The sequence below is a fragment of the Syngnathus floridae genome, chromosome 13 (assembly GCF_059516105.1).
Source record: "Syngnathus floridae isolate MCC-2025c chromosome 13, RoL_Sflo_1.0, whole genome shotgun sequence".
In the NCBI taxonomy this organism is placed as follows: Eukaryota; Metazoa; Chordata; class Actinopteri; order Syngnathiformes; family Syngnathidae; genus Syngnathus; species Syngnathus floridae.
This window is the reverse complement of record NC_142425.1, coordinates 14,717,327-14,731,264: the sequence shown is the minus strand read 5'-3', so window position 1 is coordinate 14,731,264 and position 13,938 is coordinate 14,717,327. Positions and strand designations below refer to the sequence as shown.

The following is a 13,938-nucleotide window of genomic DNA, read 5'->3' as shown; positions in this document are numbered from 1 at the left end:
GCGCGCGCGCGCACATATTAAATATAAATATATCTACGAATCTACATACTGTAGATCTTTCCGCAACGACAGTTCAGTGTTGCTGTTTTTTTTAAAAAAAAGAACAGCATCAATTGCATTCATTATTGCATCCATTATTATATCATTACTTTTATTATCGCAGTTGTTAGTCATTATTATTAATTATTATTATTATTACATGCGAAAACCACCACAGTTTGGCTATCGCACCATTTCATGACCCAGTAAAGGAGCAGGGATCAAACATTTATTAAAATATTGGGGGGAAAATATAACTTTACGGCCGTGTCTATTCACACGCTGTTAATGTACACTTCATTTTAGCCTTACTAAAAGTGCTGGGTCAAAAACAACCTCATTTTTTGGGTTGTGCTGAGCAAAACAACCCAGGAAATTGGGTCAAATTGGCCCAAATTCCTGGATCGGTTCAATTTTTAAGCCAGCAATTTTAAGGGCGCAAAATTGTGTTTTGTTTCATGAATTTACTGCACGGCCAATCAGCAATGTCGTTTAGGCAGCGATTTCTGTCTCGACCAATGAGAAGAGCTGTACTATTGGGTCTTGACCAATGAGAAGATCATGAGAATAACCGTACTATCAACGTAGCGCGGGGTGAGTGAAGGAGGGGGGACACGCACGCACGCACGTACACACGCACCCTTATTGTGGCATCCTTTTGTAATACATTCTCTTTTTCAATAAATGTTTTCCCAATACCTTTGCATCCAGGGGATTTTTTTAAATTCAAAAGATAAGCCATTGATTGGCCTTTTTTTGCGTCAAAGTGGGAGTGCAGGTGACTCAACTTATGTACTTCACAACAAACGGCCATTCGGCAGACGTGAGCAACAACTCTACAAAAATGAGGCTTCAAGCTGTTTATTGACACTCAGCTGAAAGGTACAGTCAAACAAAACCAGAGAATTACATGTGCGTTTATAGCAACCACATAGCCTCTCCTTGTTGAATGCTAATACATATAAAAGTGGAAACGACAGTAACAATTAGTATTTCAGTGGCAGTTTTGTTACACTTTAAGCGCAGATAGTTGAACATAAAGGGTGCGACACACATTAAAAGCCTCTAACAAGTCACACAAGTCACGTGCTCCTCAGAAGGCCAAAGGTCAATTGACTCATTTGTTTATTTTTGTGTGTATTCAGTGAGGCTATGTTGTGCAACCCAAGCTTCTTTTTCCTCTCAAACAAAGTTCCAAAATTGATGGAGGAAGACGTACTACAAAGGTAGGTGCCCATGCAGCATATGATTCCATCTTTTTTTTTTTTTTTCCACCCCAACATTTCAATTCCCTCTTCAGCATTACAGCGCAAGCTTGACCTCCGAGTAATGACTTTTTGGTAGATAAAACCTCTGACTCTATAGCATTTGATTCCCGTATGTATCTATATTATGTCCACAGTCTCCAGCCATTCGCATTGTCATCGAACCCCAGGCAACAAGTGAATATCACCTGCAGGTACCCCAGGGCTCAAATGATGAGTAATAAAGTTCTTCCAACTCAACAACTTCAAATCTACTTCCTTTATTGTATTACCAATACTGAAAATCAAGAAGATAAAAACACATGGTACTTGAATGAATTAAAGCTGCATATGTAGGACTAAGACAAGGTTTCAAGGGCACTCAGACATCCCTTTACGCCGAGGTTCCTCTAATGATACGAGCCATAAACGAGGGAGCCTTGGGTTGAACTCTGCAACCTGAGCAGCTATTGAAATCCACAATTGTCTCCAATGTTTTTGAGTTGAGGCAAGGGTTAATTTGGGCATCTGAAAAAGAAGCAAACTTGAGATCGTCTGCGTTGGGAACACTAAGGCTTGAAGAAATATGCGGAATAAGAAATGGGGTTCAAGGACGGAAGATTGAAGTAGTCTTTGCTTTCCGGGCCATCCGTGTCAAAACTTGGGGAAGTCATATTTTGGACAGGGCACAAAGAAGTGAGCATACAGACAGGAAGGAAGGCTGGCTGGCTGGCTGGCTGGCAGGAAGGTGGTCCAAAGAATTAAAACGTTGCACCGTGGTACTGCTTTTGGCAGTCACTCAAACTGTGCGTGGAGACAGAGCGAGACATCTAGAATACCAAACAAAAAGAGACATAGTGCGGTCGGTCATTCATTAAATAGCAGACTCCAACGGCAGTCGAGCAAAGGGATCGGGCGAATGGATCAAATATCGACAACCGGTTGAGCCGATCCTCAAGTCATTTGTCCATTTCGTTACAGTAGTCCGGATCAATATCTTCTCTTCATCTTCATCTTGGATGGTGATTTATTTCCAAGTTGATGTTGTCATAACATGCAACCAAATCCTGATGGGTTCCTGCACTTGACTTACTTGCAAATGTATGCCACATCCCCATACAGAAGACGATCTTTCCACCACCACCACCACCACCACCACCAAACTTAACTGTCAATCTTGGATCCATACAGGCTCTGGTAAATCTCCTGCAGTATTTGCGGTGTAATTCAACTCGAGATTGATATGATGAATCTACCTTCTGCCACTTTTCCAGCGTCCGTTTGTTTAGCGGGCTGCGAGCCCAGTGGAGCTCTGCTGCAGTGGAAAAGGGGCTGGCTTTGGATTTTCTAACCAACAAACGTCTCTCTGATCTCCAGTTTTTCTTTTTAAATTCTTTATACTTGACGCTGAGACACAACATTAAAGGTGCCAGCTACCTCTACAGCTTCTTAATGATCAAGGCTTTGGTCGCAGGGTGGCTTCTTGGCATGTTGTTAGAGGTCAAGCTGCACTTCAAGTGAAGGTCTGAGGTGCTTGGGTTCTTTGAATACACACCCGTAACCCATCAATTAGTGAGCACAGGTGAGATTGCAAATTACAATCGGGTGCATTGTAAAACAGATTGACAAAACAAAGGTTTGTCAGTTTGTTTTTTCTGTCTTCATTAAAAGATTAATATTTCTGCAGTGAAGCTAATTTATTTTCATATATTACACCTCATTCAGGAGAGCTTCAGCTTTCATATTAAAGTCAGTATTAAAGTACATACATATATACATATATATACATATATACACATATGTACATACATATATACACATCATACATATATATATATATATATATATACATACGTCTACATATACATATGTCTACATATACATACATATGCATACACATACACACACATATATATATATATATATATATATATATATATATATATACACACACGTATACATATACGTATACACACGTATACATATACACATTCATACATATATATACACGTACGTATACACATTCATACATATCTATATACACGTACGTATACATATACACATTCATACATATATATATATACACGTACATTTATACATATATACACACACACACACATATATATATATATATATATATATATATATATATATATATATATACACACGTATACACATACACATATACATACATATATATATATATATATATATATATATATATATATATATATGGTTTTAAAACTCAATGGATGACCAGTTCATCAAATAAACAAAGACTTACAGACAGTATTGAGCTGCTGCTGTTTTCCGAGTTCAATCGTTGTTTCTTATCATCTGGGGTAGTGTTGGAGATAAATGCCCTCTGGAGCACACGCTTCGGAGTCTTTGTGAAAGAAAATGCCCTCGTCACCTAGAACACATTTAAATGACAGTTATCAAAATGTTCTTTGAATATTCTGACATGTCATGACCATGACTACCTTCCTAACAATCATGCTGCTGATTAGTCTCGCGAATAAGCTCAACAAATTGATTCAAGTTGATAAAAATCAATATTTCAGTGTTAGCAACAAATTTCATGACGGATTGTTGTGGCATTGTTAGCGCATCACTCCCTTGCTGCTATGTCACAATTCACAGAGCTTATCATTTTTGAATAGTTTTCGATAATGTCATTAGGCCAGCTCTAATAGGAAATCTGATTTCATTGTCATACAAATGGAATGCATCAAAAGCTAATTTTGTCAAAGGAAAAAAAATCCATTTTGAAAAGAACTATTTTGCTTTGACCTTTTTGGATGTTTTCTTGATGGCTCTTGAGGCTTTGCTGAGAGTGCTGGCCATATCTTTGGTGTTGAGCTGCAGAGAGTCTGGGTCTGTAGCGTGAATTAAGTCACCCTGTTGATGGGATCCCCCAAAAAAATTAAATTGCGCTTCAACAAATCATTTCTTCTTGTTATTTTCCTACGGCACATTCAAATCAACAGAATCAAATTGTTCCTTTTTGAGTTTTCTTTGGCCTCACGGGTGTCAATCATATTTGTCACCTTGCTACCTGCGAGTACGTAGTATGTAGCCCTTTCTGTAATTAAGGGCTGCACGTATAAATACACATACATTTGACTTGACGTGTGCGCTTTGGAGCATTACCGCATCAGTACGGCAGATGGTGTTGGCCACATGGCGACAAAGCGTTCGAAGCCAGTCGCTTTTCACCGTTTCCTCTCCGGCCAACTGGAAGCTGAACAGCATGTTCTCCTGCACGGTGGGCGGGTGAACGACTAAAGCAAATGCGTTGACGCATTCTGAAAGGAAGAGCAAAAATACATACGTACATCCAGGACAAAATGTGCAACCCAGATTATTCCAGTGTTTGCACTGAAAATCTACCTGTACAGGCAGTTGGATTGCTAAATGACATCTGGACAATTAGATCACGTTTCAATATCGATGAGACGACCGGTCGCTCATCTCACCTTCTGTGTCACGCAAGTCCAAGACTCTTCGAATTTGTGAGAGCGGCATCAAAGTGATGTGCTTCAGCGGAGGTGGCGCTTTTGTTTGCCCCAGTGGACTCTTAAAAGTGTTGGTCACTTTGTGTCGTTTCCTTGCAATCTGAATCCAAAGAAATAAGTGGTTCAAAGGTAGCCAGCCATCCCTAATGGACACGACAGTCTAGTCCAACCAGTAAATGAGGCACTTGAAAAGCCCAGAAAGAAGTTACCTCCAAACAATCAGTGAAGAGGAAGAGGGTGACATGTTCGCCGCGGTCACACGGTTGGTCACCGAGCGCAATGGTTTCCACTTTATAAACCAGACTGCGGTGAGAGGACAGCAAGTTGGCCTGCAGAGAGAGAGAGAGACAGCGAGAGAGAGACAGAGCCAGAGAGACACACATAGAGAGAGAGAGAGAGAGAGAGAGAGAGAGACAGAGAGAGAGAGAGAGAGAGAGACACAGAGAGACAGAGGGAGAGCGAGAGAGAGAGCGCAATACCATAATGACAAGGTCAAATGGAAAGACACATATTCTGATGCATAATCATAAAATCACGTGAAAACAATTGATTCAAGTTAGGCTCGCTACAGCCACAATGACACGAATACAAGTACCTCCTGTACCACAAAGAGAGAGGGTTAGGGCTAGGGTAACCCTAACCCTAACCTAAGTACTTCCTGTACCACAAAGAGAGAGTCGCAATTTTAAAAAGCCCACCAAGGGCATATTGGGGTCTTTAAAAACCTGAATAATGCCAATGTTTGGGTTTAGCAGGGTTACTGGCTGCATGTCAACGTCACTGTGCAGGAGTGGAGTCATGTGCTCTGACTGTGTGTCATTCATAAATGGCCTGCTTTCAAAGATGCCTCGTGTGCTTAGGTCAACTTAACTCAAACAATGACTGGTGAAGGGACGGTCAATTGCTCATTCCCACGCAAAAATGATGCAATGTCAAGTTGCGGTGATTTTTGAGGGAGACAAACAAGATCAAGTCAGACTTACGGGACATCCGTCAACTTCATAAACAACGTCAAAGATCTGCTTCTGACCATCCGTCTTCCTCTTGTCCTCGTTAATGTGACTGGTGGAGCACAACATTCGATCAAAATTCTCACGTGGATTCCATACTTACGTTTCTTTCTTGTTTTGGTTACCACCGATTTGAAAAATGGCTCGGGCAGTTATGTTAGTTGCGTGACAATAAACCCATTGATAATCCCAAATGAGATTCACTCACGTCATAACTTCTTTTAGAGACTCGATTGCTTTCTCCAGTTTCAGCTTGTCAGGGTTCTCATCTGATGTGTGCTTCTTTATGTCTGGAATGGTAAGAGGGGAGGAGGAAAAAAAAAAAAAAAAAAAAAATTATTTCAAGGGCGAGTGCGTAGGGCGAGAGGTGGGTTGAAAGTTGTAGCAAAGTCATCTCGACTAGAACATGCAAACCTTGCAGAAGAATGTCAAGCCAGCAAAGCTGACACGATCGGCACGTGAACCGGTACGCGACGACATCCAACATTTCTCCCAGGCATGTGCACAAACGCGCGCGAGTTACCATTTAAAAGTAGAGCCACACTAGGAAGTCTCTGTACAGGTCTGATGAGGAGCTCTACGAGTGCCTGGCGCCCACATTCTGGCTTGGCCTGGTTGATCTACATAGAAAGATTATTCAAATGGTTTGATCCAGCGCTTTTCAAAGAGCCTCATCTTATAATGGGTTGTTGTGACAAAACAATGAATAATACTGCAATGACACAATAAGAGGCAGGTCTTTTTCGTATGGATGCCGTCGCCGCACGTTGCAAATGGAGGGCATTTCCACAAATGTACAGTTGACAAACAACGACGGTCAAAAAGTAGCCACATATACGTTGCCAATGGCTCGCTTGACATACCAATTCCGCCCGGCACGGGCATGAATACAAATGCCTCTTTGCTGTGCTACGTATATTTATTCATGACTATCCATTTCCAAAAGATGGTTAAAATAGTGTATAAAATTGTAATTTCAGGGGGGAAACAACAATGAAATCATTATTTAACCTCATCCAACAGTTATTGCATTGCTCCTTGTGGTTTGTCTTACCTTTAGAAATGCATGGAAACGTGGCTTTTGTTTCTCACATTGAACAACAGTATCCTTACTCATTTCAAAAAAGTTTACAAAGGGAGGGTAGGCCTTCAAAAGCTCCTTTGACTGGGGAGAGAAGATGGGAAAAAATTAGATCAGGGATGGTCGCAGGAGTGTGGTGCTGGCCATGGGAAGGAAGTACAGACACTTTTGTCACTTGTAGGACAGCACCTGAGCTCTGCACGATTTACACATATATATATATATATATATGTATATATATATATATATATATATATATATATACATACATACATACGCATATACATACATACACACACGCACACACGCACACACACACACACACACACACACACACACACACACACACACACACACACACTACGTACGTACACGTGTGACATTTGCACTCACGTATTTAAGGATAATATCTCCTACGCTCTTTTCTTCTGACCATTCTCTCAGGAGGCCCTCAAGGTCACTCTGGAGAGGAAAAAGCATTTGCTCTTCAACAATTGCATAAAAAGTGCGGTGACAAAAACTGGTGGAGAATATGTAGACAACCTTTATTCTGGTGTGAACCTCATAGATGTCAGGGATGCATCCAAATATTGTTTTAATTTCTTCTGGGGCAAGGATGGGTCCCCCCACCTGACCATCTTTTTCAAGTGGAAGCTTGAAAATCTGCAAATATGACAATATGCCTGTATTAGTTGATGATCAAAGGGATGGCAATTTATTAGCAGATCTATTGAAACGAAACATGCAATCCAATGTGCTTATTGGCCATGACACATTCTTTGCGAGCGACGTCATTCTTTGGCAGTGGTGGTGGTGGTCCAGCCCGACAACATTCAAAATGACGTGTACGTTTTGAATGAGCAGAAACACAAAAAGTCATAAAAAGCCCAGCACTTTTTTTCCCTTTGTCAAATACTATGTGTCCCGGCTCAATAAAGGTTGGGAAACACGGTATGCTAGAAGAAGAGCGGAGTCATAGAAGAGCGGAGTCATGGAGGCTACAAAAGCGTGCTCCCAAACGGCAGCCTTTGTTCAGGGCCCAGCCACCTCCATAGAAAAGGAAGAGCAAATTTGAAAGCTTTAAATCACTGTGCTGAAAGTGACGTGGTTTGCTCGACAAATGTGGTCTCTTGACACAGCCGTCCGTGGTTTGATACCATTCCCATTCATTCAAAGGGCACAACTCAACCTACCTGGAGTACGGTGTTCAAAATGGCGACGTAGTTGCTTTCGGTTTGATAGAGCTCCTTGGTAACTTGCCACCGGGCCGATTGTTTGGGCGGGGCTGCAGTCTTTGAACTCTCTGGGATAACAAAACAAAAACATCTCCAATTTGAAAGACCCTGTGAAAACGTGAACTCCGAAAAGAATTGCTTTATGCTTCCCTGCGCCCATTTTCTACTGATTGTCAGAGGACAGTCGAAACGTCATATTGACATTAAGAATCGAAGCCCATGCCGTGACAGCAATGACCGTGATATCAATTCCAAACGCAGGGCAGGGCAGGGCAGGGCAGGGCAGGGCAGGCTCCGTGTCCTCCGGTGTGAGTGGTCAACACGTAAGCTAGTTTTGCTTCTACAAAAGATACCATCTTACCCACAAAAGATCTGTCAGGTGTGATTGTAACGTCGAGCAACGAGCCCAACGACAGCAAACGTTCCGCCGACGGCCTTTTCGGGGGTGGAGGGAAGGGCAAAATCTCCGTCTCCTTTGTGAGGCGAGCAAGCGTGTCCCTTAAATGCTGACGCTTTCGGTTACTGGTGGGGGTAGAGAGGGACAGGAGGGACACTGCTTTCTTCATGGCTGGGCTGACATTCTGAACAACAACAAATAACAATTATTCCGTGTCCGTTGGGGGAAAACAAGGTTAAAAACATTTCAGAGCTCTGGGATGGACACGGAGCAACCTGTTTGCGCGGTTCATCGATTCATAAGAACATATTGACAGATTAATCGATGATTGAAAAAATTGTTAGCAGCCTATTAATAAATACAGCAAACTTGCCTTTTCATAGTGGTACATGGACTCTCCGGCCCGAGCATCCATTTGAATGCTTCCCCAAAACCACTATAAAAGAAGGATGTATGTGTTAACAGCGTATGTCATAAGTGTCATCCAAAAATGATAGCAGACAAAATATGTTAAGTTCAGGCCAACGAGATCACATTTTGGGTCTAATATACTCGGGAACGCGGTATATAAATTGAAGTATATATGTATTTGTCATCCAAAATACAAGACGTCTGTCTACCTCTTGTTTGACCACAAAGACTTTCTTTGAAGAACAATACGGCAGCTCCTTTATCGAATCCTCATCCACCACCATGTGTGTACATCTTTCATTTCCAACATTCAGATATTTCCCACCTACATCCAGAGAACAATGACAATAAACCACATGCGCAAAAGTTGCCTTATTCAAATCATTTCCCTTCCATAATTGACTAAATGGTCATGTAGTTCAATAGCTTGCGTTATACTGCTGCACTTCAGAGATAGCTAGCTAGCCAGCCAGCCAGCCAGCCGGCCGGCCTGCCAGCCAGCCAGCCAACTGGCTGGCCAGCCGGCCAGCCAGCCAGCCAGCCAGCCAGCCAGCCAGCCAGCCAGCCAGCCAGCCAGCCAGCCAGCCAGCCAGCCAGCCAGCCAGCCAGCCTTTGAAATTCACTGATTCATATATTAGTGGTCAATGACACTTTTGCATATTTGTTATCCTCTCTTTTATGTGCCCGCTCTTGAGTATGGATACTGCTGGACACTCAATCTCCCCCTGGGATCAATAAAGTTACAAGCAACAAAATGTGTTTCTTGTTAAAAAATATTGACTACAAAATAAAAAGACACCTCAAATCACTGACCATGTTTCACAGTCCTCTCTTCCATATTTGTTCTCTCGTCATCTGAAAAGCCCCAAAAACTGAGGATGCAGTCTTGGAATGGCGGTACTTTGAATTCTGTTTGAAAATCATCCTCTCCTGCATGGAATGACCTGATATTATTGAAAAGAAAGAGGACAAGGTTAGTGGCAAAAATGCAAGAGAATACAGTTGTCTGAACTTGACTGAAAGATGTCACTATAAATAAGTGTACTAGGCATTCTTCACTGCACTTGACTCCATGCACCAGATTGGTGTGCCAATCTTGAGGCGTCCAGTCACTAATAATCCGTCTGAGTGAGATTATTCGCCCCTTATAAAAATGATGATAAATGATGGGAAAGCTTTGAAAAACCGCAAACTTACCCGTCATTTCTTTTCTCCCAAGCTTTGCGTATCCACGACGGAGTAAGGATGGGTGTCCCCATACACACAGCCAGCTAAAACAAACGGACATACGTAGTATTAAACAGCAGCTTGGCTCACATTTGAACCGAGGGAGTAGCTCAAGGAACCGTTGAAGACGGACAGATTCGAGCGTACGACACACTATTACAGAAAAAAGCTCCACGGCTGTCCGAGTCTTTCTTGCTGCCCGAGAAGATGTCGTCTTCCGGTCCTAACTATTAGCATAGCGACAATTATGATTTCTTTTTTCAATAGGAAAAGGTTCCTTCATTTTCACTTAACAACACAGGCCAGTTATGCTATGAACTTGACTTATTGTGTTCATTATTGTCTCATACTTTAGCCCCATCCTGAAGTGACATTATACACAACATTAACAGTAGATAAATCGATACTGAGAGCAGGAAGCGATTATACGCTGGACCTTTGCGGCTCCACAGATTTGTTTTCCTCTTCTTTAAGTGTATCGTTTCAATGAGCTTAGTTTCTTTTAAGCACGGGACGCTTTCACAATTCCAATGCTCAGCTCTAATCCCCACTTGAGTCTTAGCATGTACCAACCCTGTATTTTTCTCCATGAGTTGAATGGGCAACCAGGTGTGTCACCTTGGTGCTGAAGTCCTTCCGAATGATGCCGCCCATGTGATGAACCAAGTTGACCAAGTTTTTCTACGATAAGAGAGACAAATAAGGTCACGTCGAGAAGAAGGGCCTACAATATACAAACGATACGTTCAGAGCTGCAAACCGAGTAAAATTCACATTTGGCACTCTGTCATTGAACATCTCTCTCTCTCTCGGTCCATTGCTAGAGCTGCAAACCGAGTGAAATTCACCACATTTGGCACTCTGTTATTGAACATCCCTCTCACGTCTCTCTCTCTCACGGACCATCGCTCTCTCCCTCTCTCCGTCTCTCTCCCTCCGTCCGACCGTAAGAGTACAATTGAAAAAACATGAAGGACTAAATAATCATCTCACCATTTCTTCTTTATTCCTAAACCCGGTGAAACACAATGATAGATTCAGCATTGTGGTGGAGTACAGGGGGCGACATGAAAATGGAATTGGCTGGAAAACAACAAATCAAACACACTGCTATTGAAATCAGCGCTTTTTCAATATTTAAGGATGCTTAACACATTCATTTTGGTGGAGGCAAGGTTGACTTAAGAGACATTCTTCAAATGCATTCGTCCGTAGGACCTCACCTCCTTCTTGAAAGCACAGTAGAACACAACAGGAGGACCTACGATCCTGTTATCACGCTGATAAAGGCCGTGATAATCGGGGGATTTAAAGTCAGTTAGGACAAACACCGTCTCAAAATCAGTGTTCTTTTCATCACTGAACTCTTGGATGTTCTCAGTGATTATGAACGTAGTACTGATTTCCTGTGGATGAAAAAAAGTCAGTCATCGAGAAAAAAAAAGTCGACTGAATAACCATGAACACCAAAATAAAATCAAACTAATTTATGAGACAAAATATCTAGTTGAATGCAGCTTTTAAATGTTCCAATAAATGCAAACTAGGACCCACAGCCACTAGATCTGTGTGCAAAAGACATACGTAAGCATATATGCAAATATGCAGTCAGTCAAGTTGGGCTGTTGTGTTCATGTATATAAAAAACATGAAACAATGACTTGCAAATTGATTACAACATCATTATTTAGAAATCCAAAATATCATCTATGGAAGAAAAAAAGCGAAGTCATAGTCGTTAAATATAAATCACTTCTGACAAATGTAGTCAGTGTCAATCAGTACTCATGCAACACCTCTACAAGTTTGATGAAAACATTGGAATGTACCATATTGACAATGGACTTTTTCATCATTTTCTCTTCTGGACACGATTCACTTCCTCTTATGTTTACCACAGGTACCTCCATTACTCTTACATCCTGTGGAGGGGAAAAGCAAATGAAACTCAATGTGGGGGCACAATTATTTTGGATGCAATCAAATTCTTAACATAGAAAATAGTTTGGTCGTAGTTTTGCTGGCTTCACTTCTAATAGGTTCCGAGTCATAGGGACAAACGAGGAGATCGGAAGAGACTCAAACTGGGTCTTGAGGGTGACTCCAGGCTGTGTTTGGATGGATGGATGGATGGATGGATGGATGGATGGATGGATGGATGGATGGATGGATGGATGGATGGATGGATGGATGGATGGATGGATGGATGGATGGATGGATGGATGGATGGATGGATGGATGGATGGATGGATGGATGGATGGATGGATGGATGGATGGATGGATGGATGGATGGATGGATGGATGGATGGATGGATGGATGGATGGATGGATGGATGGATGGATGGATGGATGGATGGATGGATGGATGGATGGATGGATGGATGGATGGATGGATGGATGGATGGATGGATGGATGGATGGATGGATGGATGGATGGATGCGCAATAGAGAGAGAAAGAGAGAGAGAGCGAGAGATAGATAGATAATTTGTACCTGCAGTGCTTTCACCAGTTCAGCGTTTTTGCCCGCCTCGCCCACGAGAACAATCCTTGGCTCCACTTTTGGCAGCATATCTGTGTGCGAGAGCGAAAGAGCGAGCGAGAAGCAAAGCAAGCCAGCAAAAGAGAAATAGTGAGAATGCAAGGAAGAGAAATTGAGAGAATGAGCGAACGAGAGAAAGAGAAATAGAGATAGAAAAACTGTTATTCATATTCACTGTTTTGGGTCCATTTTAATGACAACTTTTAGAATGTAATTGGACGTGGAGTAAACTTTACCCAATTTATGTAAGCGTATCGTAGCTTCCTATTTCAGGTACCCTTTCCCAAGATAAGGATTCTACCCGAATAAAGTGTCTTCAAATTGCTACCTCATATTTAATGGGTTGAGTACATATATTTTGGACTCTATATAGTGCAGCATCAAAAATAGATGTATAATGATCAACCTCGATGTGTACAGTGAATCTAAATCTCAATTGCAAATCACTGCATAGTAAGAATAAAATTAAATTAGGCTTCCAAACCAGGCTAACCTTCTCGATCATCACATGCCGTGCCGAGTAATAAATAGTCCTTGGTGGGTTCTTCGATCCTTGAATCATATGCGGAGGAATCCACCAGCAGACTCCGACCAAAGGTTAAGATGCTGTTGTCAGCCATCTCGAGAATTGGGGGGCGGGGGGCAAGCTGTCACACACACACACACACACACACAAAAACATTGATGGACAAGTAAGATGACAGGTGGCAAAAAGAAAAAAGACATTATCTGGAGTCAAGATTCAAATAAAACGTCGTACTCAGTGCTGAACATAACAGAAAGCCCGTTTGATATTTCCAACACACTTTTCTGGCGTAATCAGTTGCGAGCAATTGAAACACTCCTCACGTTGCATACTTGATAACTGACCACATTTACCGTGGATTTAAGGGACTGGGAATCCGAGCCGAAATGAAGATTCTATCCAAACAACGCAAACAATTCGGGTAAATAAGTACTTGAGCTTCTTTAGCTGTTTAGCCAATAGCGCCATAAAACGACCGAGAGCTTCCTTTGATCCCGGAACATTTCTCCTTAAAAGTTGAATCCCCCGTCAATCCTTTTAAACATTGTTTAATAATCCTAGTCGCCGTGTAGTCCCGTCGTGTGTTGACCGATTGACTAGGAACCGTGGATAAGGAAGCGAGCAAATCTGCTCCTGCGGTTCCAGTTCAAAAAGCACGGAGAGCAATGGCGCCAGGCGACGATTGGACAAAAATGGCAGGAAAGTCCA

At 42.0% G+C, this 13,938-nt stretch overlaps 1 protein-coding gene and 1 long non-coding RNA gene across 2 annotated transcripts; one reads left to right on the top strand and one right to left on the bottom strand.

The window, feature by feature from the left end:
- The first annotated feature begins 651 nt into the window (after positions 1-651).
- On the top strand, positions 652-1,315 carry LOC148389145 (uncharacterized). The gene is made up of 2 exons (XR_015862203.1): positions 652-921; positions 1,185-1,315. It is a non-coding gene; the product is annotated as an uncharacterized LOC148389145 (long non-coding RNA).
- ect2 (epithelial cell transforming 2) lies at positions 885-13,351 on the bottom strand. Its single transcript, XM_088394605.1, has 24 exons — positions 13,198-13,351; positions 12,657-12,736; positions 11,992-12,084; positions 11,386-11,568; positions 11,156-11,245; positions 10,736-10,843; positions 10,133-10,206; positions 9,749-9,879; positions 9,145-9,260; positions 8,898-8,960; positions 8,489-8,708; positions 8,086-8,195; positions 7,436-7,555; positions 7,286-7,354; positions 6,866-6,976; positions 6,335-6,431; positions 6,020-6,101; positions 5,785-5,863; positions 5,011-5,130; positions 4,763-4,901; positions 4,437-4,591; positions 4,077-4,184; positions 3,568-3,696; positions 885-2,113 (listed from the first exon to the last, which is right to left on the bottom strand). Exons 1-24 carry the CDS (start codon positions 13,322-13,324, stop codon positions 2,045-2,047), a joined length of 2,673 nt encoding a protein of 890 aa, XP_088250731.1. The 5' UTR covers positions 13,325-13,351; the 3' UTR covers positions 885-2,044.
- Positions 13,352-13,938: the final 587 nt, after the last annotated feature.